Here is a 24,530-nt window from a genome sequence, read left to right as displayed (position 1 = left end):
CCGGCGGTGCTCGGGGGGGCGGGTGCTGGGCCGGGCCGGGGGCTCGGCCGGCGATGCTCAGGGGGGCCCGGTGCCGTGCTGGGCCGGGGACTTGGGGGGCCCGGCCGGGGACTCGGCAGCCGGGTCGGGGACTCGGCAGGCGGTGCCGGGCCGGGGGCTCGGGGGACGGGCTGGGGACCTGCGGTGCTGGGGGTGGGCCGCGCCTCCTCCCCCCACACCCCCCCTTACCTGCTTCAGGCTTCCCGCGACTCAAATGTTCGCGGGAAGCAGGGGAGGGGGCGGAGACTTTGGGGAGGGGGCGGGGTTGGGGCGGGGGCAGAGGCGGGGCTGGGGCGGGGTTGGGGCCCCTTTAAAGTGTCCTCCTTTCGGAGGCACTAAATATGGTAACCCTACCTCCATGTCAAAATTGTATCCTTAGACATAGTCCAGACCTCCTGTTGTGATTTATCCAGAGCTCACTTACATTAATTTCACCACCACTCAAGGGAAACTGAAAAGCTTTCCTTAAAAATAAATCAAAAATCTATAAAGATAATTAATGATATATAAATGCTAACTAAAAAAATAAGTTTGTGTCTGCACAACTTAGAACTGAGCAATAAAGCAGAAACACAGTAAAACAGCTATATCCCTTCCCCACTAAATACATTTTTCAGTCACTGTATATCTGACTAGCAAGCACAAAATTACATCCCCACTACTCCAGAACAGAAATTTGTTTCAAGAATGATGTTTGTGCTCAACATTAAACTATTTCTATCAAGATTGAAAGTTCAATGAGAGACGTTCAAATTTATAATTTTTTATCTATATTGGACAATATGTACATAGAATCATAGACTTTAAGGTCAGAAGAAGCCATTATGATCATCTAGTCTGACCTCCTGTACAATGCAGACCACAGAATCTCACCCACCCACTCCTGTATCAAACCCCTAACCTATGTCTGAGCTATTGAAGTCCTCAAATTGTGGTTTAAAGACTTCAAGGTGCAGAGAATCCTCCAGCAAGTAACCCAGGCCCCATGCTGCAAAGGAATGCGAAAAAACCCCAGGGCCTCTGCCAATCTGCCCTGGAGGAAAATTCCTTCCCGACCCCAAATATGGCAAGCAGCTAAACCCTGAGCATGTGGGTGAGACTCACCAGCCAGACACCCAGGAAAGAATTCTCTGTAGTAACTCAGATCCCACCCCATCTAACATCCCACTACAGGCCATTGGGCATATTTACTGCTAATAGTCACAAGATCAATTAATTGCCAAAATTAGGCTATCCCATCATACCATCCCCTCCATAAACTTATCAAGCTGCTACATTAAGCTGAACCTATCAAATGTTAACTTGAATACAAATCTGCCATGGTGCTGCCATGCAGAGAGAGAACATATTCACCATATACCCTGTACCTAGAGAAAAGTGTTCTGACTTTTCCTGAAAAATGCCCAGAAATCCAAATCTCTCATCTTCTAAGGTCTGTTTAAATTCCCATGCAATTTATGACCCTTATTGTCAACTAAGGCCATCAACTTCAATCTGGGAAAGAGTTACTGAACATGCCCCACCAATTTTTTTAAACAAGTTAGCAAAGAGCTTATGCAAGGTCACTGCAGATTCAGAACCCAGGTCTCTGACAACCAAAAGTCAAAGACAAATGTTATAAATCTGGATTTCATGACACCTGGAGGGATCAGCATCCCTTTTAAAAAGTGATTACACCTTTTTCTACCAGCCCCTCCAATGTATACATGAGGACAGATTACATCCTGGTTTCTTCATCCTTGGTAGCAGATATTACAGATTCAGAATCATACCTCAAGTATTAACATATCATGCAATGTCTATAGCTCTTTAAAAATCAATAATGGTGATCCTAGAATGAAAGACTTAGTTATTCGGGATGCTATAAAAAAAAAGAAAACTAAGTTCTACTTTGATATTAATGACAAAATACAAACAATGAAAAATGTTGCCAGGGATGCATATAAAGTAGGGCTATCAAGCGATTAAAAAAATTAATCACGATTGATTACTCGCACTGTTAAACAATAATAGAATACCATTTATTTAAACATTTTTGATGTTTTCTACATTTTCAAATATATTGATTTCAATTACAACACAGAATACAAAGTGCACAGTGCTCACCTAATATTTATTTTTGATTATATTTGCACTATAAATAAACAAAAGAAAGTATTTTTCAATTCATTTAATACAACTACTGTACTGCAATCTCTTTATCATGAAAATTGAACTTACAAATGTAAAATTATATGCAAATTAGTGTGTCACACCAACACACTACCGGTCCCAATTTTTCCCTAAACTGTGTGCTCTGAAATGTTCAGCACTCTCCTGGACAATTCAGAAAAATTGAATGGTTTGTTTGTTCCTCTAAAGACACAAAAACACATCACACTTATTTATTTAACTGGGGGTAAATGCACCCTTCCCTTCAAACACAGCACTGAGTTGGTTTATGGTAAAAATGAAATACATTTATTAACAAAATATATATAAAAGATTAAGTGAGTTCAAGTATAAGGAATGAAGATAGAGTAACAAGTAAAACAAAACAAAATATGCTTCTAAAAGTCTAAAATTTAATTTAGCAAGATACTGGTTTTGTTCAAGATATTTTCCTCTCATCAGTCATTCTTCTTCCCAGACATTGCTGACTTTCCCTCAGTCAGGACCTTCCACGAAAGTATGAAGTTATGGGTTCCCTAACCTTCTTAGGTGAAAGATCTTTGCCTAAGCAGGTTTCTCACCTACATTCAGTTCCAGATACATCACACACACACCCTCATGGTTGAGGGACTCATCTTTCTCAGCTTGCAAAGGCCCTGTTCCCCTGTGTCTATCTAGTGATAGATGCCAAAGATGGTTTCGACCTTGCTTACATCTTCCAAAGTTCAATGAATTAGTTCACAAGGCAGGGTGACCTTATGGTGCCTTTCCCTTTCTCTGAGCTACCCATCCTCCTGCTCATTTCTACGTAAATGGAGTGTCCATTGTTTCTGGTCTCACCATTCTTAATTTACATAGGAGACAGACAGATGCTAGGAAGATAAAACACATTCTTCCTTGGGGGAGGAGGCAGTTGCTGATGAGAATCAGTTCTCACACATATGGACCCCTAGGGGCCAGGGGTGAGATAGACCTGCCTAGGACTGTAAGTAAGATAGGCAGTTAAAAGATCTTTTTCCCATTATGTCATGCTGTGACTTTCCCTCCTGCCTGACCAGACTGTACAGCCTAATATCAATGAGCATCCATAATTCCTTACAATGTGTTAATACATACATTTCACAATGACATTAATCACAAGGGTGTCATTAGCTTTCAGAAGAGAATTCACCCTATACACTTCTGTAGCACAGTAATATTGTATACCATTTGATTCAATTGCTTATCACTTGAGGTTCAGTCCCTTGTCTTTATAGACCAGTGAACCTTTGAAATGCATTCTTCTGAAAAGTAAAACTCAGACCAAGCTTCTCTTTCCTGCTCTGTGTAGTTGCCATGGCATCTTCTCCCCGACTTGCTAGTGTAAGGTTTGCCTCCAACCCTTATTAACGTGATGAGTCTATTTACTGTTTGTATGTAAACTGAGGTCAACCCACATTCCTTTGTTCAGGATAGACCTGTTTACCAACTCTCCCGGACATACTTGGTTTGAACACACATTAGTTATAATTCCAGCATATAGTCATAACTCTTAATACCTGTTGCATACATACATCACGCAAGAATATTAATGCTCAGCAAGTAATTAGTTTTCAAAATGATACCTCACAAGCATACTTTATACAAAGATTACTAAAATAGTATGTAAGCTGTGAATATAGGGATGCTTAGTGTCAAAGAGGTCAACATGCCAAAGTTAACTCCAGAGCAGAGATGATAGATATAGAAAGACCAGTAGAGAAAGAAATTTATAGAGGTGATTAAATCAATGGCAATACAAAAATCTCCAAGACCAGATGGCTTCTCAGTTGAGTTTTACAAGAAAACATTCAATATCACTGCACTATGCAATATCATAGCCACTCTATTTAATTATCTGATTTTAAGAGAGGCAGAAGTTTCCTAATACAATGAAAGAGGCAGGTATAATAGTAATAGCAAAGCCACACAAAGTCAAGATGCTATGAAGGCATTTCCTAAACTAAAATGGGCTTTCCTAAAAACACCACTATCAGAGAGAGATTTTGGAGGCAATGTTAAGATTTGGATAAATATTATAAAACTCCTCCTCCACTATGATCAAAAAGAACGGTTACTTACCTTCTGTAACTGTTGTTCTTCGAGATGTGTTGTTCACGTCCATTACACATTAGGTGTACGCGCGCCGCGTGCACGGACGTCGGAAACTTTTTCCCTTAGCGGCTCCCGTCGGGCCGGCAGGGCCCCTCCTTCCCGCCAGAGCGGCGCCCCGCTCCAGGGTATATATATCCCTGCCGACCCGACCCCTCCGGTTCCTTCTTGCCGGAGACTCTGACAGAGGGGAAGGAGGGTGGGAAGTGTAATGGACGTGAACAACACATCTCGAAGAACAACAGTTACAGAAGGTAAGTAACCGTTCTTTCTTCTTCGAGTGATTGTTCACGTCCATTACACTTAGGTGATTCCCAAGCTTACCATTGGAGGTGGGTAGGAGTCAAGGTACAACTGACTGTAGCACAGCCCGACCGACCATTGCGTCCTCTCTGGTCTGATGATGGATCGCGTAGTGGGCTGTGAACGTATGTATGGACGACCAGGTGGCTGCCTTGCAGATCTCCTGGATAGGGACCTGCGCCAAGAAGGCCGTAGAGGACGCTTGGGCTCTAGTCGAGTGGGCCCGGATCTCCGGGGCCGGAACATTGGCGAGCTCATAACAGGTGCGTATACAATGCACAATCCATGCCGACAAGCGCTGTGTCGAGATAGGCAAGCCTTTCATACGTTCCGCAATCGCAGTGAACAGCTAGGGTGTTCTGCAGAACGACCTGGTCCGTTCCAGGTAAAATGCCAACGCCCTTCGGACATCCAGGGCATGTAGGCTGCGTTGGTGAGGGTCCGTATGGGGTTTAGGAAAAAACACCGGTAGGCAAATGTCCTGCCCCATGTGGAACTGTGATACCACCTTTGGGAGGAATTTGGGGTGCGGCCTCAGTTGCACCTTATCTTTATGGAACACTGTATAGGGTGGTTCCGAAGAGAGGGCCCTCAATTCCGATACCCTTCTGGCCGACGTGATGGCCACGAGAAACGCCACCTTCCACGAGAGGTGCGTGAGGGAGCAAGTGGCTAGGGGCTCAAAGGGAGGACTCATGAGTCTTGTTAGGACTAGGTTCAGACTCCATGCCGGGACAGGCGGGCGCGAGTAGGGGAACACCCTTTCCAGCCCCTTGAGGAATCGGGCCACTGTGGGGTTGGAGAACACTGACACTCCCAACTCTCCCGGATGGAAAGCCGAAATAGCGGCTAAGTGAACTCTAATTGAGGCGGGCGCAAGCCCTTGATTCTTGAGGTGCAGTAGGTAGTCCAAGATAGACGGAACTGGGGCTTGTAAAGGCTGTATGCGTTGAGGCTCACACCAGTGGGAGAACCTTTTCCATTTTGCCAGGTAGGTCGCTCTTGTAGAGGGCTTCCTACTATTAAGGAGGATTTGCTGAACTTGGTGAGAGCACCTGTGTTCTGCATCATTCAGCCAGAGAGATACCATGCCGTGAGATGTAGCGAAGACAGGTTCGGGTGGAGTAGGCGACCTTCGTCTTGCGTGACTAGGTCGCGATGGAGGGGGAGGGTGATAGGATCGGCTATGGACAGTTCCAGCAGGGACGTGAACCAATGCTGGCGTGGCCAGGCCGGGGCGATGAGTATGATCGTTGCCCTGTCCCTGCGGGTCTTGAGGAGAACCTTGTGTATGAGTGGGAACGGAGGGAAGGCGTATCTCAGGCTCCCTCCCCATGGGATCATGAAGGCATCTGCTAATGATCCCCGGCTGAGGTTCTGGAACGAGCAGAACTGAGGGCATTGGCTGTTGTCCCTGGTGGCGAATAGATCCACCCGGGGAAAGCCCCACTTCCAGAAGATCGAATGCAGGACATCTCGCTTCAACGTCCATTCGTGCATTCGGTAGGATCAGCTGAGGCGGTCTGCTAAGCCGTTTTGAATTCCCGGAAGATACGTCGCGATGAGGTGTATCGCATGGGCTATACAGAAGTTCCATACGTGGAGTGCTTCGTGACAGAGGGGAGAAGACCGGGACCCGCCCTGCTTGTTTATATAGAACATGGCGGTAGTGTTGTACGTCAGGACTGCCACGCTGTGACCCTTTATGGTGGCGCGGAAGGTCTGACAGGCGAGGCGAACCGCTCTTAGCTCCTTCAGATTGATATGAAGCAGCTTGTCTTCTCTGGACCACAACCCTTGGGTCCGCAGTTCCCCCAGGTGTGCCCCCCAGCCCAGCTCCGATGCATCTGTTACCAACGTCAGAGTGGGCTGTGGGGCAGCGAAGGGGATCCCTTCGCATACCTGTTGGCGATCGAGCCACCAGCGTAGCGAGCTGAGCACCTGGTTTGGGATCGTGACTACTTGATCCAATGGGTCTCTGTTGGGGCGATGAGTGTGGGCGAACCACAACTGTAAAGGTCGGAGCCTCAGGCGGGCATGCCTGACCACGTGTGTGCAAGCTGCCATATGTCCCAGAAGCTGCATGCAACACCTTGCCGTTGTCGTGGGGAATTTTTGGACCGAGCTTACGGCTCTGTGAATTGACATGAACCGTGCCTCTGGTAGGCTCGCTTGCGCGGTTACCGAGTCCAGGGTTGCACCTATGAAGTCCAGCCTCTGTGTGGGGACTAACGTGGACTTGGGCACATTGACCCGGAGGCCGAGCTTGTCGAACGTCTGCAAGGCCAGCTTCACGTGAGATTGGACCTCGGCCTCCGACCTGCCCGCGAGTAGCCAATCGTCCAGGTACGGGAACACCCGCATCCTTCTCTTTCAAAGGAAGGCTGCCACCACGGACATGCATTTCGTGAACACTCGTGGTGCTGACGCCAGGCCGAAGGGCAGGACCGTAAATTGGAAGTGGCGCTGGTCGACCATGAAGCGCAGGAATCGCCTGTGGGCCGGATTGATTGCGATGTGAAAATAGGCATCTTTCATATCGAGGGCAGCATACCAATCCCCCGGATCCAGGGATGGGATAATAGTTCCCAGGGAGACCATACGGAAGCGAGCCTTGATCAGAAACTTGTTTAGCTCGCGCAGGTCCAAAATAGGACGGAGGCCTCCTTTTGCCTTGGGGATCAGGAAGTATCTGGAGTAGAATCCTTTCCCCTTCAGGTCTGTTGGGACCTCTTCTACTGCTCCAGCAGCGAGAAGGGTCTGAACCTCCTGCGTGAGAAGTTGCTCGTGAGAAGGGTCCCTGAAGAGGGACGGGGAAGGGGGATGGCAGGGAGGGGGCGAGGAAAACTGGAGGGTATAGCCCGCCTTCACTGTGCACAGGACCCACCGGTCCGATGTTATGCGCGACCATGCCCGGTAGAAATGGGACAGGCGGTCTTTGAAAAACAGAGGAGGATCCGGTATGTTTTTTTGGATATGGTACGCTGTCCTCGGGCGTAGCTTCAAAAGCCTGGTTTATTCCCTGGCTGCGGCTTGCCCTGGCCGTGACTCTGGCCCTGGTTAGGCGTATTGTTACATCTCCGCCTGTTATCCCTGCCTCGACGGCGGTACGGCTCTTGTCGGGGGCGAGGGTGGTAATGCCTTTGCGGTGGCTGGGGTTTAAAGGGCTTACGCTGCGTTACCAGAGTGTGCATACCCAACGACTTAAGGGTCGCTCGTGAGTCCTTAAGGCTATGTAGCCTGGCGTCCGTCTGGTCGGAAAACAAGCCCAAACCTTCAAACGGGAGGTCTTGCAGCGTGGTCTGTACCTCTGGCGGGAGACCTGAAGCCTGCAACCACGCCGAGCGCCTCATCATGACTCCCGACGCAATTGTTCTAGCCGCCGCGTCGGCTGAGTCTAGTGCGGCCTGCAATGAGGTCTTGGCCACTGCCATTCCCTCGTCCACCAGGGCCGTGAACTCCTGGTGCGCGTCAGGTGGGAGGGAGGCCTTAAACTTGGCAACTGATGCCCACGAGTTAAAATTGTGCCTGTTTAGAATCGCCTGCTGATTGGCGATCCTCAGTTGAAGGCCCCCAGATGAATAGACTTTCCTCCCGAATAAGTCCAATCTCTTAGCTTCCTTGCCTTTGGGGGCAGGAGCTTGCTGGCCATGCCGCTCTTTTTCGTTGACCGCCGAGACCACCAGCGAACAGGGGGACGGGTGAAGAAAGGGGAAGTCAAACCCTCTAGATGGGGCGAAGTATTTCCTCTCTACGCCTTTTGCCGTTGGCGCACTAGAGGCCGGTGTTTGCCACACCGTCTTATAGTTGGACTGTACTGTCCGTATAATCAGGAGAGCGACTCTGGAGGGGCCCTCTGGGCTCAGGATATCGACCATGGGGTCGTCCTGCTCTACAGTCTCCTCCGCTTGCAAGCCCAGATTGAGGGCTACCCGGCGAAGCAGGTCTTGGTGTGCCCGATGGTCGATCGGGGGAGGGCCGGACACCAATGTGCCCGCTACCGCCTCATCTGGCGAGGAGGAAGAGGTCGGGGCCTTCTGCCAATCCTCATTGTCCAGCAACCCGGCATCAGCCAGTTGTTCCTCTGCGGCCTGACCCGCAGCGTGGGATTGGGATGGCACCGTACTCGGTGCCGAGTCCACTCCTTCCCGCTCCGGTGGTCTAGAGACCGTTGCCTCCCTATACGATGGCGGGCGGTGCCGCGGGGAGCAGGATCGGTACCCGGGTGGCCCGGATCTCAAGGCCCTCGATGGGGGTCCTTGCTGGTGGTAGGCCCAGGGTGTCCAGAATGGCCATTGGCTCAGTTGGCCCCATTGGGACTGACCGTAGTCTCTGCTGGCCCGTGGTCTATGGGCATACCCGCCGTACCGGTCTGAGTCAGCCCCCGAGACCACGGACGGTGACCTGGAAGGCCACGGTGGAGCCGTAGAATGGTGCCGGTCCGGTTCTGGGGAGTAGCGCCTCCGCGACCAGGACCTGGAATAGCGCCTCGCCGACCTGGACCTGGAACGGTACCGGTGATCGCGGGACCGGGAACGGCTACGACTGGACGGCCTTGGGTAACGAACCGCCGACGCTTCGCGGTGCCGACTCGTGCTCGGTTGCTGAGTCGGTGCCGACCGCTTGTTGAAGCCCGACTGCTGCGGTGCTTCCTGCGCCGAGGGCAACCGGGAGTCCACCGAGGCGGAGCTCGACCGGGACCGGTTCCTGGAGCGGTGCCGAGACGGCGACCGTGATGGGCGCAACATCGCCGGCTTGCCTCTACGCGGCAGCATCGGCGGAGCGCCCTCAGCGCGTGCCGGGGCCTCGACGGACAAAGCGATGAGGTCCTTAGCTGCCTCAAACGTGTCCGGAGTGGAGGGCTGTTCCACGAGCTCCTCTAGCCCTTCATCCTCACTCGACGCGCCCATCCCGGGGCTCGACGGGCCTTTCGGCGCCGGAGCCACTACCGGGGTCCGTGTTGGGGCCGTATCGGCCTTAGGGGCACTCGAGGTCTTTACCGGTGCCAGCCTCTTGTGCGGGGAGCGTCCTCGGGCCTTAGACTGGCCCTTCGCTTTCGCCGGCGAAGACGATCGGCGTCGTGCATTTCCCCACTGGGTCGGTGCCGCGGGCTTCAGGTGACCCGCCGGTGCTGGTTCCCGCACCGATGCCGGGGCGCTCCGCACGGAGGCAGACGGTGCCGTCGAAGTGAAGGGCTGTAACGCCGTCTCCATGAGCAGCTGCTTAAGGCAAAAGTCCCTCTCTTTTTTAGTTCTGGGCTTAAAGGCCTTACAGATCTTGCAGCGCTCTTTCTGGTGAGCTTCCCCCAGGCAACGGAGACACGAGGCGTGGGGGGTCGCTCAATGGCATAGGCCTGCGGCACGTGGCACAAGCCTTGAAGCCTTGGGCGTGTGGCATACCCCGCCGCCCAGGGCCGGTGCCGGGGTTGAACAAACAACCACGGCAGGAACTTTAAGTACCCTAATGAGCTGTTAACTACTGGCTCAACACTACTATAAACTAACTGATAACTGCTAGATAACACTAATGACTATTTGCTAAGGGACACTCTCAGACGAGAGACAGAGTTGTTCCAACGCCGCCACGGACAGTAAGAAGGAACTGGAGGGGTCGGGTCGTCAGGGATATATATACCCTAGAGCGGGGCGCCGCTCTGGCGGGAAGGAGGGGCCCTGCCAGCCCGACGGGAGCCGCTAAGGGAAAAAGTTTCCGACGTCCGTGCACGCGGCGCGCGTACACCTAATGTGTAATGGACGTGAACAATCACTCGAAGAAGAAGTAATGGTTTACACACCAAAAAATTTCAACTATAAAGAGGTTCTATCCCCCTGGTTGTTTACCTTCTTTATTGAAAACTATATATTTTGCCAGGGGTTCAGTAAAGAAGGTAAACAAGGGAGATAGAAGACAACCTTGTAGTTGTAGCTCCTCTTTGTAGTGTGTGTGTGTGTATATATATATATATGTATGTATTGTTACAGGATTGCACATAATAAAATTGTGCTGTATGCAGAAGACATTGATACTAAGGTTCACCAATCCAGTACGGTCTATGATCAGCATTCTGAAAGAAATGAATGAATTAAGTGAAATAGGCTATAAAATTAATTATACTGAATCCAAAATATTAAATATCAACTGGCAGAATCTATGAGTCCATAGCTACAGTATACATATGTGTTTCTGTGATCAAGGTATTTAGGAGCCAATTTTTTTCATAACCTCAGTCACTTATATGAAATTAACTTCCCTCCCATTATTTCAAAACAGATAATGATGCTGGATTGGAAAAATATATATTTGGATTGGGTTAGACATATGGTGGTAAAAAATGAACTGGTTACCAAAAACTAATTCCTATTTCAGACCCACTAATATGGGTAAAAAGTACCCTAGAGGAGAGTCAAATAAGGCTTATTAAATTTGTGTAGGACAATAAATTCCCAAAAAGGGGAACTGACAGTACCAAATTTACTAAAGTATTACTGGGAGGTTCTCTGAAGATCACCATCAGCCTAGTACTATGATGACCCCAGTAAACAATGGATGGGAATCAAACAACAGGTTGTTTAAGTAACTGACAAAAAAACTTTGTTAACCCAGAGTTTTAAGATTTCCCAGGGCTATATGGTGCCATTGCAGAATGCTGAGTTCAGCAAAATTCAGAATTTTGAAAACTAAGAAAAACAGAGTTTCGGTACATGCCCACACAACCTTAACTCTGTCTGTCCCCTACTCCCTTCCCCCTCCCCACAGCTGACAATAGCTACTAGGACTTCTCAGCAAGCACTTTAGCTGTATTGAATGGTGGAAGGATTAGAGAGCTTTCCACGGTTGTGATATCAGGTGGTGTAGGGGAGCGATGCCCCTCTGGGGGTTAATGAGCCCCTCTCCTTGCTTCCTTTTCAGTGTTGTGTTGTGTAGTTTGTGTCGATAGCAGGGCACAGGAGTCTTCTTGACATGACATTTGTCAGCAGTTAGGTGAGAGAGGAATGTGGTCTATGCGTTTAATGAAGGATAAGTGAATATACAATGTTGAATGACATTGTGTGCATAAGGGGGAAGAGGTTGAAAAAGTTAGCAGATCTGATGTTCTTTCTGTACAGTAGCCTAACTGAATGAGTGCATGTAGCTCCTGTACAATACAGAGCAAAAGCAGACTGAGTGTGTGTCACTGTTGCACTGGGTCATCACTCAGAGAGTGCAGAGGTAAGTTTGTATGGGCATGTACCTTAACTCTGCACTTCTTGGTTTTCAGTTTGGGTTTTGCTGAACTACGGCTATGTCTACACTAGAGACCTTACAACGGCATAGCTGTACCAATGCAGCTGTGCTGCTATAAGATCACCCGTGTAGCCGCTGTATGCTGACGGGAGAGAGCTCTCCTGTAGACATAATTAAATCACTCCCAATGAGCAGTGGTAGCTATATTGGTGGGAAAGGATCTCCCACCGACATAATGTTATCCACACCAGTGCTTCTGTCAGTGTAACGGCTCAGAGGGGTGTTTTTTTCACACACCTGATTGACATAAGTTAGACCAACAAAAGTGCTAGTGTAGACATAGCCTAAGGGTATGTCTACACTACGAAATTAGTTCGAATTTATAGAAGCCGGTTTTATAGAAATCGGTTGTATACAGCCGATTGTGTGTGTCCCCACATAAAATGCTCTAAGTGCTCTAGTCGGCGGACCGCGTCCACAGTACCGAGGCTAGCGTCGACTTCCGGAGCATTGCACTATGGGTAGCTATCCCACAGCTATCCCACAGTTCCCGCAGTCTCCGCCGCCCATTGGAATTCTGGGTTGAGATTCCAATGCCCGGATGATGCAAAACAGTGTCGCGGGAGGTTCTGGGTACATGTCGTCAGGCCCCTCCCCCTCCGTCACAGCAACGGCAGACAATAGATTCGTGCCTTTTTACCTGGGTTACCTGTGCAGACAACATACCACGGCAAGCATGGAGCCCACTCAGCTCACCGTCACCATATGTCATCTGGGTGCCGGCAGACGTGGGACTGCATTGCTACACAGCAGCAGCAGCTAACTGCCTTTTGGCGGTAGACAGTGCAGTAGACTGGTAGCCTTCATCGGCGATCTGGGTGCTGGCAGCTGTGGGGCTGGCAGCCGTAGGGCTGCATTGCACCAGCCCCTTGCCTTTTGGCAGTAGATGGTGTATTACGACTGGTAACCGTCCTATTACAAGTTGGATCATCGCACATTAGCAGAATCTTCCCTGAGCAGCAGATTGTGCAATAGGCCTGAAGGCCATCGTAGTACACTAACTGCCAAGCGCCCAGTATTTGCTGCCAAGCACCCAGAAGATACCGAGGGCTATCAGTCACGCTGCACCGTCGTCTTAAGATGTAAAAAATAGATTTGTTCTGTATTCATTTGCTTCCCCCTCCCTCCGTCAAATCAATGGCCTGCTAAACCCAGGGTTTTCAGTTTAATCTTTGGGGGGACCATTCTGTGTGACAGTTGTTTGTGTTTCTCCCTGATGCACAGCCACCTTTCTTGATTTTAATTCCCTGTACCTGTACGCCATGTCGTCACTCGGCCTGCCCTCCCTCCCGCCCTCCCTCCTTCCCCTGGTCCGTCAGATACTAGTTTCGCGCCTTTTTTCAGACTAGGCGCCATAGCTAGCACTGGGATTATGGAACCCGCTCAGATCACCGCGGCAATTATGAGCACTATGAACACCACGCACACTGTCCTGGAGTATATGCAGAGCCAGGACACGCCAAGGCGAAACCCAGACCAGCCGAGGAGGCGATTGCAGCGCGGCGAAGAGAGTGATGAGGAAATTGACATGGACATAGACCTCTCACAAAGTACAGGCCCCAGCAATGTGGAAATCATGGTGTCACTGGGGCAGGTTCATGGCGTGGAACGCCGATTCTGGGCCCGGGAAACAAGCACAGACTGGTGGGACCGCATCGTGCTGCAGGTGTGGGACGATTCCCAGTGGTTGCGAAACTTTCGCATGTGTAAGGGCACTTTCATGGAACTTTGTGACTTACTTTCCCCTGCCCTGAAACGCCAGAATACCAGGATGAGAGCAGCCCTCACAGTTGAGAAGCGAGTGGCGATAGCCCTGTGGAAGCTTGCAATGCCAGACAGCTACCGGTCAGTCGGGAATCAATTTGGAGTGGGCAAATCTACGGTGGGGGCTGCTGTGGTCCAAGTTGCCAGGGCAATGAAAGACCTGGTGATATCAAGGGTAGTGACTCTGGGCAACGTTCAGGCAATAGTGGATGGTTTTGCTGAAATGGGATTCCCAAACTGTGGTGGGGCCATAGACGGAACCCATATCCCTATCTTGGCACCGGAGCACCAAGCCACCGACTACATAAACCACAAGGGGTACTTTTCAATGCTGCTGCAAGCCCTGGTGGATCACAAGGGACGTTTCACCAACATCAACGTGGGATGGCCGGGAAAGGTACATGATGCTCGCGTCTTCAGGCACTCTGGTCTGTTTCGAAAGCTGGAGGAAGGGACTTTCTTCCCGGACCAGAAAGTAACCATTGGGGATGTTGAAATGCCTATCGTGATCCTTGGGGACCCAGCCTACCCCTTAAAGCCATGGCTCATGAAGCCGTACACAGGCAGCCTAGACAGTAGTCAGGACCTGTTCAACTATAGGCTGAGCAAGTGCCGAATGGTGGTGGAATGTGCATTTGGACGTTTAAAAGCGTGCTGGCGCAGCTTACTGACCCGCTCAGACCTCAGCAAAAAGAATATCCCCATTGTTATTGCTGCTTGCTGTGCGCTCCACAATATCTGTGAGAGTAAGGGGGAGACATTTATGGCGGGGTGGGAGGTTGAGGCAACTCGCCTGGCCGCTGATTACGCGCAGCCAGACACCAGGGCGGTTAAAGGAGCACAGCAGGGCGCGGTGTGCATCAGAGAAGCTTTGAAAATGAGTTTCAGGCTACTGTGTGAAACTTCTGTTTGTTTCTCCTTGATGAACCCTCCAAACCCCCCCCCCGACCCCGTTCACTCTACTTCCTTGTAAACCAACCACCCCACCCTCCCCTCCCCAATTCGAGCACCGCTTGCAGAGGCAATAAAGTCATTGTTTTTTCACATTCATGCATTCTTTATTAATTCCTCACACAAGTAGGGGGATAATTGCCAAGGTAGCCTGGGATGGGTGGGGGAGGAGGGATGGAAAAGGACACACTGCATTTTAAAACTTTAACTCTTATTGAAGGCCAGCCTTCTGATGCTTGGGCGATCATCTGGGGTGGAGTGACTGGGTGGCCGGAGGCCCCCCCACCGTGTTCTTGGGCGTCTGGGTGAGGAGGCTATGGAACTTGGGGAGGAGGGCTGTTGGTTAAACAGGGGCTGTAGCGGCGGTCTCTGCTCCTGCTGCCTTTCCTGCAGCTCAACCATATGCTGGAGCTTATCAGTTTGATGCTCCAGCAGACGGAGCATTGACTCTTGCCGTCTGTCTGCAAGCTGACGCCACCTATCATCTTCAGCTCGCCACTTGCTCTTTTCATCCCGCCATTCAGCCCGCCACCTCTCCTCTCGTTCATATTGTGCTTTTCTCATGTCCGACATTGACTGCCTCCACGCATTCTGCTGTGCTCTATCAGCGTGGGAGGACATCTGCAGCTCCGTGAACATATCGTCCCGCGTCCTCCATTTTCTCTTTCTAATGTTCACTAGCCTCTGCGAAGGAGAAACATTTGCAGCTGGTGGAGGAGAAGGGAGAGGTGGTTAAAAAAGACACATTTTAGGAACAATGGGTACACTCTTTCGTTACAAGGTCGCATTTTTCCTCTGCCTGACGGTTTGGTATGAGAGATCACTCACGCAGTGCCAGGCAACATATTTCGGCTTGCAGGCAGCCATGGTAAGCCACAGTCTTTTGGCTTTTTTAACCTTCTTAACATGCGGGAAAGGTTTCAAACAGCAGCGCATTTCCCATATCAAGGATGAATTGGGTTGGCCATTTAAAATGGGTTTTCAATGTAAAAGGAGGGGCTGCGGTTTCCGGGTTAACATGCAGCACAAACCCAAGTAAACCACCCCCCCACACACACACCCGATTCTCTGGGATGATCACTTCACCCCTCCCCCCACCGCGTGGTTAACAGCGGGGAACATTTCTGTTCAGAAGAGCAGGAACGGGCACCTCTGAATGTCCCCTTAATAAAATCACCCCATTTCAACCAGGTGACCGTGAATGATATCACTCTCCTGAGGATAACAAAGAGAGATAAGGAATGGATATTGTCTGCATGCCAGCAAACACCGGGACCATACGCTGCCATGCTTTGTTATGCAATGATTCCAGACTACGTGCTACTGGCCTGGCGTGGTAAAGTGTCATACCATGGCGGACGGGATAAGGCAGCCCTCCTTTTGCAAAGAAACCTTTTGCAAAGGCTTTGGGAGTACATGAAGGAGAGCTTTCTGGAGATGTTCCTGGAGGATTTCCGCTCCATCCCCACACAAGTTAACAGACTTTTCCAGTAGATGTACTGGCCGTGATTGCCAGGGCAAATTAATCCTTAATCATTAAACACGCTTGCTTTTAAACCATGTGTAATATTTACAAAGGTACACTCACCAGAGGTCTCCTGTGTGCCCTGAGGGTCTTGGGTGAGTTCGGGGGTTACTGGTTCCAGGTCCAGGGTCACAAACATATCCTGGCTGTTGGGGAAACCGGTTTCTCCGCTTCCTTGCTGCTGTGAGCTACCTACAGTACCTCCATCCTCATCTTCCTCGTTCCCCGAACCGTCTTCCCTGGGTGTTTCTCCATTGACGGAGTCATAGCACACAGTTAGGGTAGTGGTGGCTGCACCCCCTAGAATGGCATGCAGCTCCGCGTAGAAGCGGCAAGTTTGCGGCTCTGCCCCAGACCTTCCATTTGCTTCTCTGGCTTTGTGGTAGGCTTGCCGTAGCTCCTTAACTTTCACGCGGCACTGCTGTGTGTCCCTGTTATGGCCCCTGTCCTTCATGGCCTTGGAGACCTTTTCTAATACTTTGCCATTTCTTTTACTGCTACGGAGTTCAGCTAGCACTGATTCATCTCCCCATATGGCGAGCAGATCCCGTACCTCCCGTTCGGTCCATGCTGGAAGCTCTTTTGCGATCCTGGGACTCCATCACGGTTACCTGTGCTGATGAGCTCTGCGTGGTCACCTGTGCTCTCCACGCTGGGCAAACAGGAAATGAAATTCAAACGTTCGCGGGTCTTTTCCTGTCTACCTGGTCAGTGCATCTGAGTTAAGAGTGCTGTCCAGAGCGGTCACAATGAAGCACTGTGGGATAGCTCCCGGAGGCCAATAACGTCGAATTCCGTCCACACTACCCCAATTCCGACCCGCAAAGGCCGATTTTATCGCTAATCCCCTCGTCGAAGGTGGTGTAAAGAAACCGGTTTAAAGGGCCCTTTAAGTCGAAAGAAAGGGCTTCGTTGTGTGGACGTGTCCAGGCTTAATTCGATTTAACGCTGCTAAAGTCGACCTAAACCCGTAGTGTAGACCAGGCCTCTGTGTTCTGAAAAAGCATGTGATACCCACAGTTGCCAATTTTCACGCAGTAAATAAGCACCCCGATTTTCACAATAAGCCAAAAATCAAGCTAATCCCATTTCAAAACAAGGCCAAAATAAACCAATCCCTAAGAACCCAAACACTCTGTGACTAGATCCCCCCGGCGTGCAGTCTGGGACTGTGGTGGGCCCGCTGTGCACCACTGACATTCCCCCCACCCACCCCTGGCCCCTGCTTGCTGGGAGCCAATAAAAAAAAAAAAGAAGCAACAAACTGCAACAAGCCAAAAACTAGCCAACAAGCAACTCTCAAGCCAATTAAGCCAAAAACAAGCCTAATTTCCACATTTTTTTCGTGGGTTTGGCATGTCTGGTGATACCACTAGGCAACCTTAATTCTGTGTTAATGAAAATGTTGGTCAGTGAATTTCCTATTGTTGTTGGTTTTTTGTTTTGTTTTGTTTTTATAAACAAAGAGACAACTGTTGTTGGTAGGAGTTAGTGTTCATTTAGGTAGTTGTAGTTATCGTGAAGGTTTGAAACAGACACTACTGTGGTCAGGTAATAATAATATCTAGTGCTCAATAGATCTCATATCTCATCAGTAGATCTCAAAGCACTGTACAAGGAGGGAATTTATTGTACAGATAGGGAAACTGAGGCACAGACCAATGAAGTAATTTGGAAGGGGCTTTACACATCCATCTGCAACACAGGAAGCTCAGAGAAGTGTGAAGAGGCCCTTTCATCTCAATGGGATGTTCTCAGTTGAATGAGATCACCCCATGAAGATGAATGCTCTGAAATGCAACAACGGCTCTATTCATCTCAATGGGTGTTCTTACAACCCCTCCTTCTCTGCAGTGTCAGTGCTGGAGATCCTGTGATATGCCTGTTCTCAACTCCTCACCCCAGTCTCAGCACTGGGCTCTTGGTGCATGCTCCCCATATGCCAGTTCTTGACTCCCCAGATATCAGCTCACTGGGGGAGGAGGGCAGAGATGAGGTCTCAGCCACACTCTGAGTGGCAGGAACCCCCATATTCCAGCTCCCATGATAGGCACCGCAAATCCCCTACTCATCTTGCCCCCACTCCATGTCACCCCTTCCCGTGTCCTATTCCTCCACTCTCTTCTCTCTAATCTCATCCCCTCCTTCTTACTGAGCCACTAACCCCTCTCCATCCATCCCCCCGCATAATTCTCCCTTAACTGCATAAACCCCTCTCCTTCATTTCTCCCCACAACTCCTCTGCCCCCGTTTCTCCTCCCATGTGTTATTTATTTTAGAAAATAGTTTGTGTGCCTTCTGAATTTTCTTCTGTTCTCAGGTGACATTTCCCAAAAATAATAAGGGAAACTGCATAAAACAGAGTCAGATGCTGGAGAGGATGTGGGACCTTTTCTGTAAATATAATGGGAATGTCCTAATATAACAATTTTAGAGAAAGTAACAAATAGAATTAAGGTAAGTAGGTTACCCACAGAGCCCATAGTAATGCTATTAGGTTATACTAATAAGTTACTGACTCAGGGCTGCTCTACACTACACAGTTTGGTCGACATAAGGCAGCTTTTGTCCACCTAATTATGTCAGTGTCTCCACTACAGCTTTCCTCCCACTGATGTAAGTGCATCGACATAATAAATCCACTTCCACAAGAGGCATAAGGCTTATGTTAGCGTAGTTAGGACAACACGACACTGCATCCCTTACATTGGTTGTCTTGTCAATTTCACATCAGGAGCTGTGAAATTGACAAGAAAGCTGGGAAGCTAGAGCCCAGCTGCCCCAGCTCCCCTCGAGAGCTGGGTGGCTAGACCCCACTCCCAGCTGGGAGCCGGGGTAAGAAGCCAGGGCAAACCCCGACCTGCTCCCCACTGGGAGCCAGGCAGTCTTGTTAATTTTACAGTTTGGTGAGCCACAAAATTGACAAGGCTGCCTGGCTTCCAGTGGGGAGTGGGCAGGGGGGCAAGAAGCCGGGGCAGCTGGACCCTGCTCCCTGGAGGTGAGAAGCCCCGGGCAGCTTCCCCCCACTCCCAGTGGGGAACAGGGAGCAGAGGAGGGAGAAGCCCACCAGGAACCTGGGAGCTTGTGGGGCAGTCAGGCTCCCAGCAGGAAGCTGCCTGCAGAGCTGAGAGACCAGTCTCTCATTTCCCCACACTGCCCCTCTTAGGTCGGTGGAAGCGTTCCTCGTGAGGCCGTGCACCACCAACCCAAGGAGGGTAGTATGGACATGCAGTGGCTGTAAGTCAACCTAATATACGTCGACTTAGGTTTGTAGTGTAGACATACCCTCAGGGAATGTCTCATAATTACTACTAATAGCTAGGGGTGATTGCTCATTTTTGGAAGAAGAACTCTCAAGATTAGAACATGGAGAAATACAGGCTGGGAATCATTGCAATGGAAAAATTTACAGCCAAACGGTTATCTCTGACAAGTATTAGGATGGATGTTATGTCATAAATGAGATAAAGCTCATGTTGCTAATATACTGCTAACATTTGAAGCTGTGCTGTCCAATAATTTTCCCAACAGTTTAATGGAGATGTTAAATAGGATTGGGGGGAAAGTAGAGCTTTGTGGGACTGCCCAAAGAATGACAAGTTGGAAGACTTCCAATACATTTCGAAGTGCCATGTTCATGGATTGTTCCAACACTTGCAGTTTTGTTGGTAACTTCCTCTTAGAGTTTGGGACAAAGCAAACACTAACGTCAATATCTTCCTCTGGCTCCACCAAAAGCCAAGATGTATTGTAGTAACCCTGCTATCAGATGCTGATTCTGTGTTTTAAACTTGCTATCGGTCTTTAAGAACTGGTGGACAGTGGGCCCTTAGTCTCATTTCTTTGACAGTCAAGACTTTCCCCAAATAGTTGAATGTGTAAGGCTGTAAGTCCAGGTGTTTAAGCCACATTTTATGTTAGCTACTGGGATGGAGGTGTATTTTCAGCCTCAAATAGAAAACTAGAAGTTATCTGGCAAATGTACATGGACTTCCTTACTTGTCAGCAAACAGGAGTAACTAACAGGGGAGTTTTGCAAGAGAGTTCTCCAGGTGAAGAAGGAGCGATTACATGACCCTTGGGGTAAGTTTGTTGTCTGTAGTGTGTGTATTTGTGGTGTGCTTGCTGCTTGACTGAAATATATCGTGTGGTCTGTTTGTTTGGGGGACCATGTGCTGAACTTAGCAGCCTGCTAGGCAAGACTGAAAGCTTCTTAACAAGGCTTTGACCTCTAAGCCCTTTAGCACCCATCAACCCTTAACCAGAGAGCAGGGCTACTCAGGAAGACCAGGGCTTTAAAAAGCCTGCTCCTAAGCTAAGGAGCTAGTGAACAGGAGCAGCTAACAGGAGAGTTTTGAGAGGGAGTTTAGAGGGGGAGCCTGGGTGCAGGGGTGCGGGGGGAGCTAGATACACTTAACATTTTTTAAACTTAAGGCCAAAAACACCCCCTGATAAAAATAAAACAACAAAGGAATGCAGGAGTAAAAAAGAGAATGCAGGCAAAAGTCGAGCAACAGAGTGGAGCTAGCCAGTTTATTGTACTCAATGTAGCATGTATGATTACCTGCCCTATGGGCAAGTAGCGTATGTGTGCATTCGGTGCAAGGAGCTCCTGACCCTCATGTACTTTGGAGACCAGAGTGACTGAACTGGAGGAGCTAAGGGAGACAGAGAGGTACATAGATAAGACTTTCTGGGACACAGTACAACGATCCCTTCCACTGTCTGACAGCCTCTGTGTTGTTGAAGAGGATGATAGTCTTGGGGAAGGAGGACATCCAACTGGAGCAGAGAGAAATAATCCCATAGTTTGGACCCTCCTTCCAGATGATGGTGTGGTATCTTCTCATACCGAGGATAACTCTCCGGGGAGAGAACTCCAGTTATTAGGAAGACAGGTAATAGTTATGGGGAATTCAATCATTAGAAACATAGATAACTGTGTTTGCGATGACTGGGAGAAGTACGTGCAGATCTCTTGAGACATCTAGATAAACTTATGTGTAATGTTGGGGAGGAGCTGGTGGCCATGATACATGTAGGTACCAATGACATAGGGAAGGATAAGAGAGAGGTCTTGGAGGCCAAATTTAGGCTGCTAGGTAAGAGATTGAAGTCCAGGACCTCCATGGTAGCATTCTCTGAAATGCTTCCAGTTCCATGCGCAGGGCCAGTTAGACAGGCAGCACTGCAGGGTCTCAATGCGTGGATGAGACGATGGTGTAGGGAGGAGGGGTTTAGATTTATTAGGAACTGGGGAAACTTTTGGGAAAGGGAGAGCCTATACAGGAAGGATGGGCTCCATCTAACCAAAATGGAACCAGATTGCTGGTACTTAAAATTAAAAAGGTTGTAGAGCAGTTTTTAAACTAAGGGCTTGGGGGAAAGGCGACAAGTGCGGAGGAGCATGTGGTTCAGACAGAGACATCCCTTAGGGGAGGATCTACGACTGGAGATTCTCTATGACCTAGTAAGGAGGAGAGGATGGAAGATGATAAAATATGAGTAGGATCTGATGAGAAACAGTCAAATGAAAAAGAGTCTCATTCAATTACATCATGACAGTTAAAAGAGACAATTTTTAAGTATTGATATACAAATGCTAGAAGTCTAAATAATAAGAGTGCCTCATATTAAATGAGGATATTAATATAATAGGCACCACACAAACTTGGTGGAATGAGGATAATCAATGGGACACAGTAATACCGGGGTACAAAATATATCGGAAGGACAGAACAGGTTGTGATGGTCGGGGAGTGGCACTATATGTGAAAGAAAGCATAGTATCAAATGAAGTAAAAATCTTAAATGAACCAAACTGTACCATAGAATCTCAATGGATAGTAGTTCCATGCTCGAATAATAAGAATATAGCAGGAGGGATATACTATCGACCAACTCTGGGATGGGCAAACTTTTTGGCTCGAGGGCACATCTGGGTATGGAAATTGTATGGGGGGGCCATGAATGCTCACAAAACTGAGGGTTGGGGTGCAGGCGGGGGTGAGGGCTCTGGGGTGGACCAGAAATGAGGAGTTCAGAGTGAGAGAAGGGGCTCCAGGCTGGGGGTTGGGGTGCAGGTGTGTGTATGAGGGCTCCAGCTGGGGGTGCAGGCTCTGGGGTGGGGATGAGGGATTGGGGGTGCAGGAGGATGATCCGGGCTGGGACAGAGGGGGTTGGAGGGCTAGAGGGAGATCAGGACTGGGGCAGGAGGTGGGGGTGCAGGAAGCAGTCAGGGGTGCAGGCTCTGGGCGGCGCTTACCTCAAGCAGCTCCCGGAAGCAGCGGCATGTTCCCCTTCCGTCTCCTACGTGGAGGCACGACCAGGTGGCTCTACGCACTGCCCCATCCATCGGTGCCACCCCTGCAGCTCCCATTGGCTGTGGTTCCCAGCCAATGGGAGCTGCGGGGGCAGCATGTGGAGCCCCCTGGCTGCCCCTAGTGTAGGAGCCAGAGGGGGGACATGCTGCTGCTTCTGGGAGCCACGGCACATGCAGAGCAAGCCCCCAACCCCACTCCCTGACTGGAGAACCAGAGCGGGGCAAGCCCCAGACCCTGCTCCCTGGCAGAAGCTCGAGGGTCAGATTAGAACGTCTGAAGGGCCGGATGGTTTGCCCACCCATGGACCAAATGATCAGGATGTGGTGATCGTGACTGTGAAATACTCAGGAAAATTAGAGAGGCTATAAAAATAAAAAAAATCATAAATAATAATAATTAATAACTATCCCCATATTGACTGGATACATGTCACCTCAGGACGAGATGCAGAGATAAAGTTTCTTCACATCTTAAACAACTGCTTCTTGGAGCAGCTAGTCCTGGAACACACAAGAAGAAAAGCAATTCCCGATTTAGTCCTAAGTGGAGCACAGGATCTGGTCCAAGAGGTGAATATAGCTGGACCGCTTGGTAATAGTGACCATAATATAATTAAATTTAACATCCCTGTGGTGGGGAAAACACCACAGCAGCCCAACATGGTAGCATTTAATTTCAGATAGGGGGACTACACAAAAATGAAGAAGTTAATTAAACAGAAAGGTGCCAAAAGTGAAATTCCTGCAAGCTGCATGGAAACTTTTTAAAAACACCGTAATAGAGGCTCAACTTAAATGTATACCCCAAATTAAAAAACATTATAAGAGAACCAAAAAAGTGCCAGTGTGGCTAAATAAAGTAAAAGAAGCCGTGAGAGGCAAAAAGGCATCCTTTAAAAAGTGGAAGTTAAATCCTAGTAAGCCTGGTGTCAGTACTGGGCATATTGGTTGAAACTATAGTAAAGAACAGAACTGTCAGACACATAGATGAACATAATTTGTTGAGGAAGAGTCAACATGGTTTTTGTAAAGGGAAATCAATCCTCACCCATCTACTAGAATTATTTGAGAGGGTCAACAAGTATGTGGATAAGGGGAACCCAGTGGATGCAGTGTACTTAGATTTTCAGAAAGCCTTTGACAAGGTCTTCACCAAAGGCTCTTAAGCAAAGTAAGCTGTGGGATAAGAGGAAAAGTCCTGAGAGTGATGCGTCCATTATGACTGTCAAGGTCAGCGAGGATGGGAGGAAAGGCATCTCAGAGCAGAAGAACAGCTATACTAGGTCAGACCAAAGGTCCATCCAGCCCAGTATCCTGTCTGCTGACAGTGGCCAATGCCAGCTGCCCCAGAGGGAGTGAACCTAACAGGTAATGATCAAGTGATCTCTCTCCTGCCATCCATCTCCACCCTCTGACAAACAGAGGCTAGGGACACCATTCCTTACCCATCCTGGTTAATAGCCATTAATGGACTTAACCTCCATGAATTTATCCAGTTCTCTTTTAAACCCTGTTATAGGCCTAGCCTTCACAAACTCCTCAGGCAAGGAGTTCCACAGATTGACTGTTCGCTGTGTGAAGAAAAACTTCCTTTTATTTGTTTTAAACCTGCTGCCTATTAATTTCATTTGGTGGCCCCTGGTTCTTATATTATGGGAACAAGTAAATAACTTTTCCTTATTCACTTTCTCCACACCACTCATGATTTTGTATACCTCTATCATATCCCCCCTTAGTCTCCTCTTTTCCAAGCTGAAAAGTCTGGGACCCGTTCCAAACACCTAAGCATTTTAGTTGCCCTTCTCTGAACCTTTTCTAATGCCGATATATCTTTTGTGAGATGAGGAGACCACATCTGTACGCAGTAGTCAAGATGTGGGCGTACCATAGATTTAGAGAAGGGCAATAAAATATTCTCTGTCTTATTCTCTATCCCTTTTTTAATGATTCCTAACATCCTGTTTGCTTTTTTGACTGCCACTGCACACTGCGTGGATGTCTTCAGAGAACTATCCGCGATGACTCCAAGATCTCTTTCCTGATTAGTTGTAGCTAAATTAG

The 24,530-nt window shown here is 49.0% G+C and overlaps 2 protein-coding genes across 4 annotated transcripts in view; both read right to left on the bottom strand.

Annotated features, from left to right (window-relative positions):
- The window catches only part of SLC12A7 (solute carrier family 12 member 7), a 354,616-nt gene that overhangs the window by 267,020 nt on the left and 63,066 nt on the right, over positions 1-24,530 (bottom strand). The gene's annotated exons all lie outside the window — the stretch shown is intronic.
- Positions 14,686-17,241, bottom strand: LOC135981481 (PAX-interacting protein 1-like). Its single transcript, XM_065584175.1, has 2 exons — positions 16,211-17,241; positions 14,686-15,329 (listed from the first exon to the last, which is right to left on the bottom strand). Exons 1-2 carry the CDS (start codon positions 16,599-16,601, stop codon positions 14,827-14,829), a joined length of 894 nt encoding a protein of 297 aa, XP_065440247.1. The 5' UTR covers positions 16,602-17,241; the 3' UTR covers positions 14,686-14,826.

Source organism: Chrysemys picta, chromosome 2, assembly GCF_011386835.1.
Source record: "Chrysemys picta bellii isolate R12L10 chromosome 2, ASM1138683v2, whole genome shotgun sequence".
NCBI classification, from domain to species: domain Eukaryota; kingdom Metazoa; phylum Chordata; order Testudines; family Emydidae; genus Chrysemys; species Chrysemys picta.
This window is presented reverse-complemented; position numbering and strand designations above follow the sequence as displayed.

Bases quoted from the DNA above. Each gene is read 5' to 3' on its own strand.
- LOC135981481 (XM_065584175.1), bottom strand. From the start codon at position 16,601: ATGAAGGACAGGGGCCATAACAGGGACACACAGCAGTGCCGCGTGAAA. The intron at 15,330-16,210 runs GTGAGTGTACCT...CTCCTCCACCAG, and splicing joins GGGCACACAGGAGACCTCTG to CTGCAAATGTTTCTCCTTCG.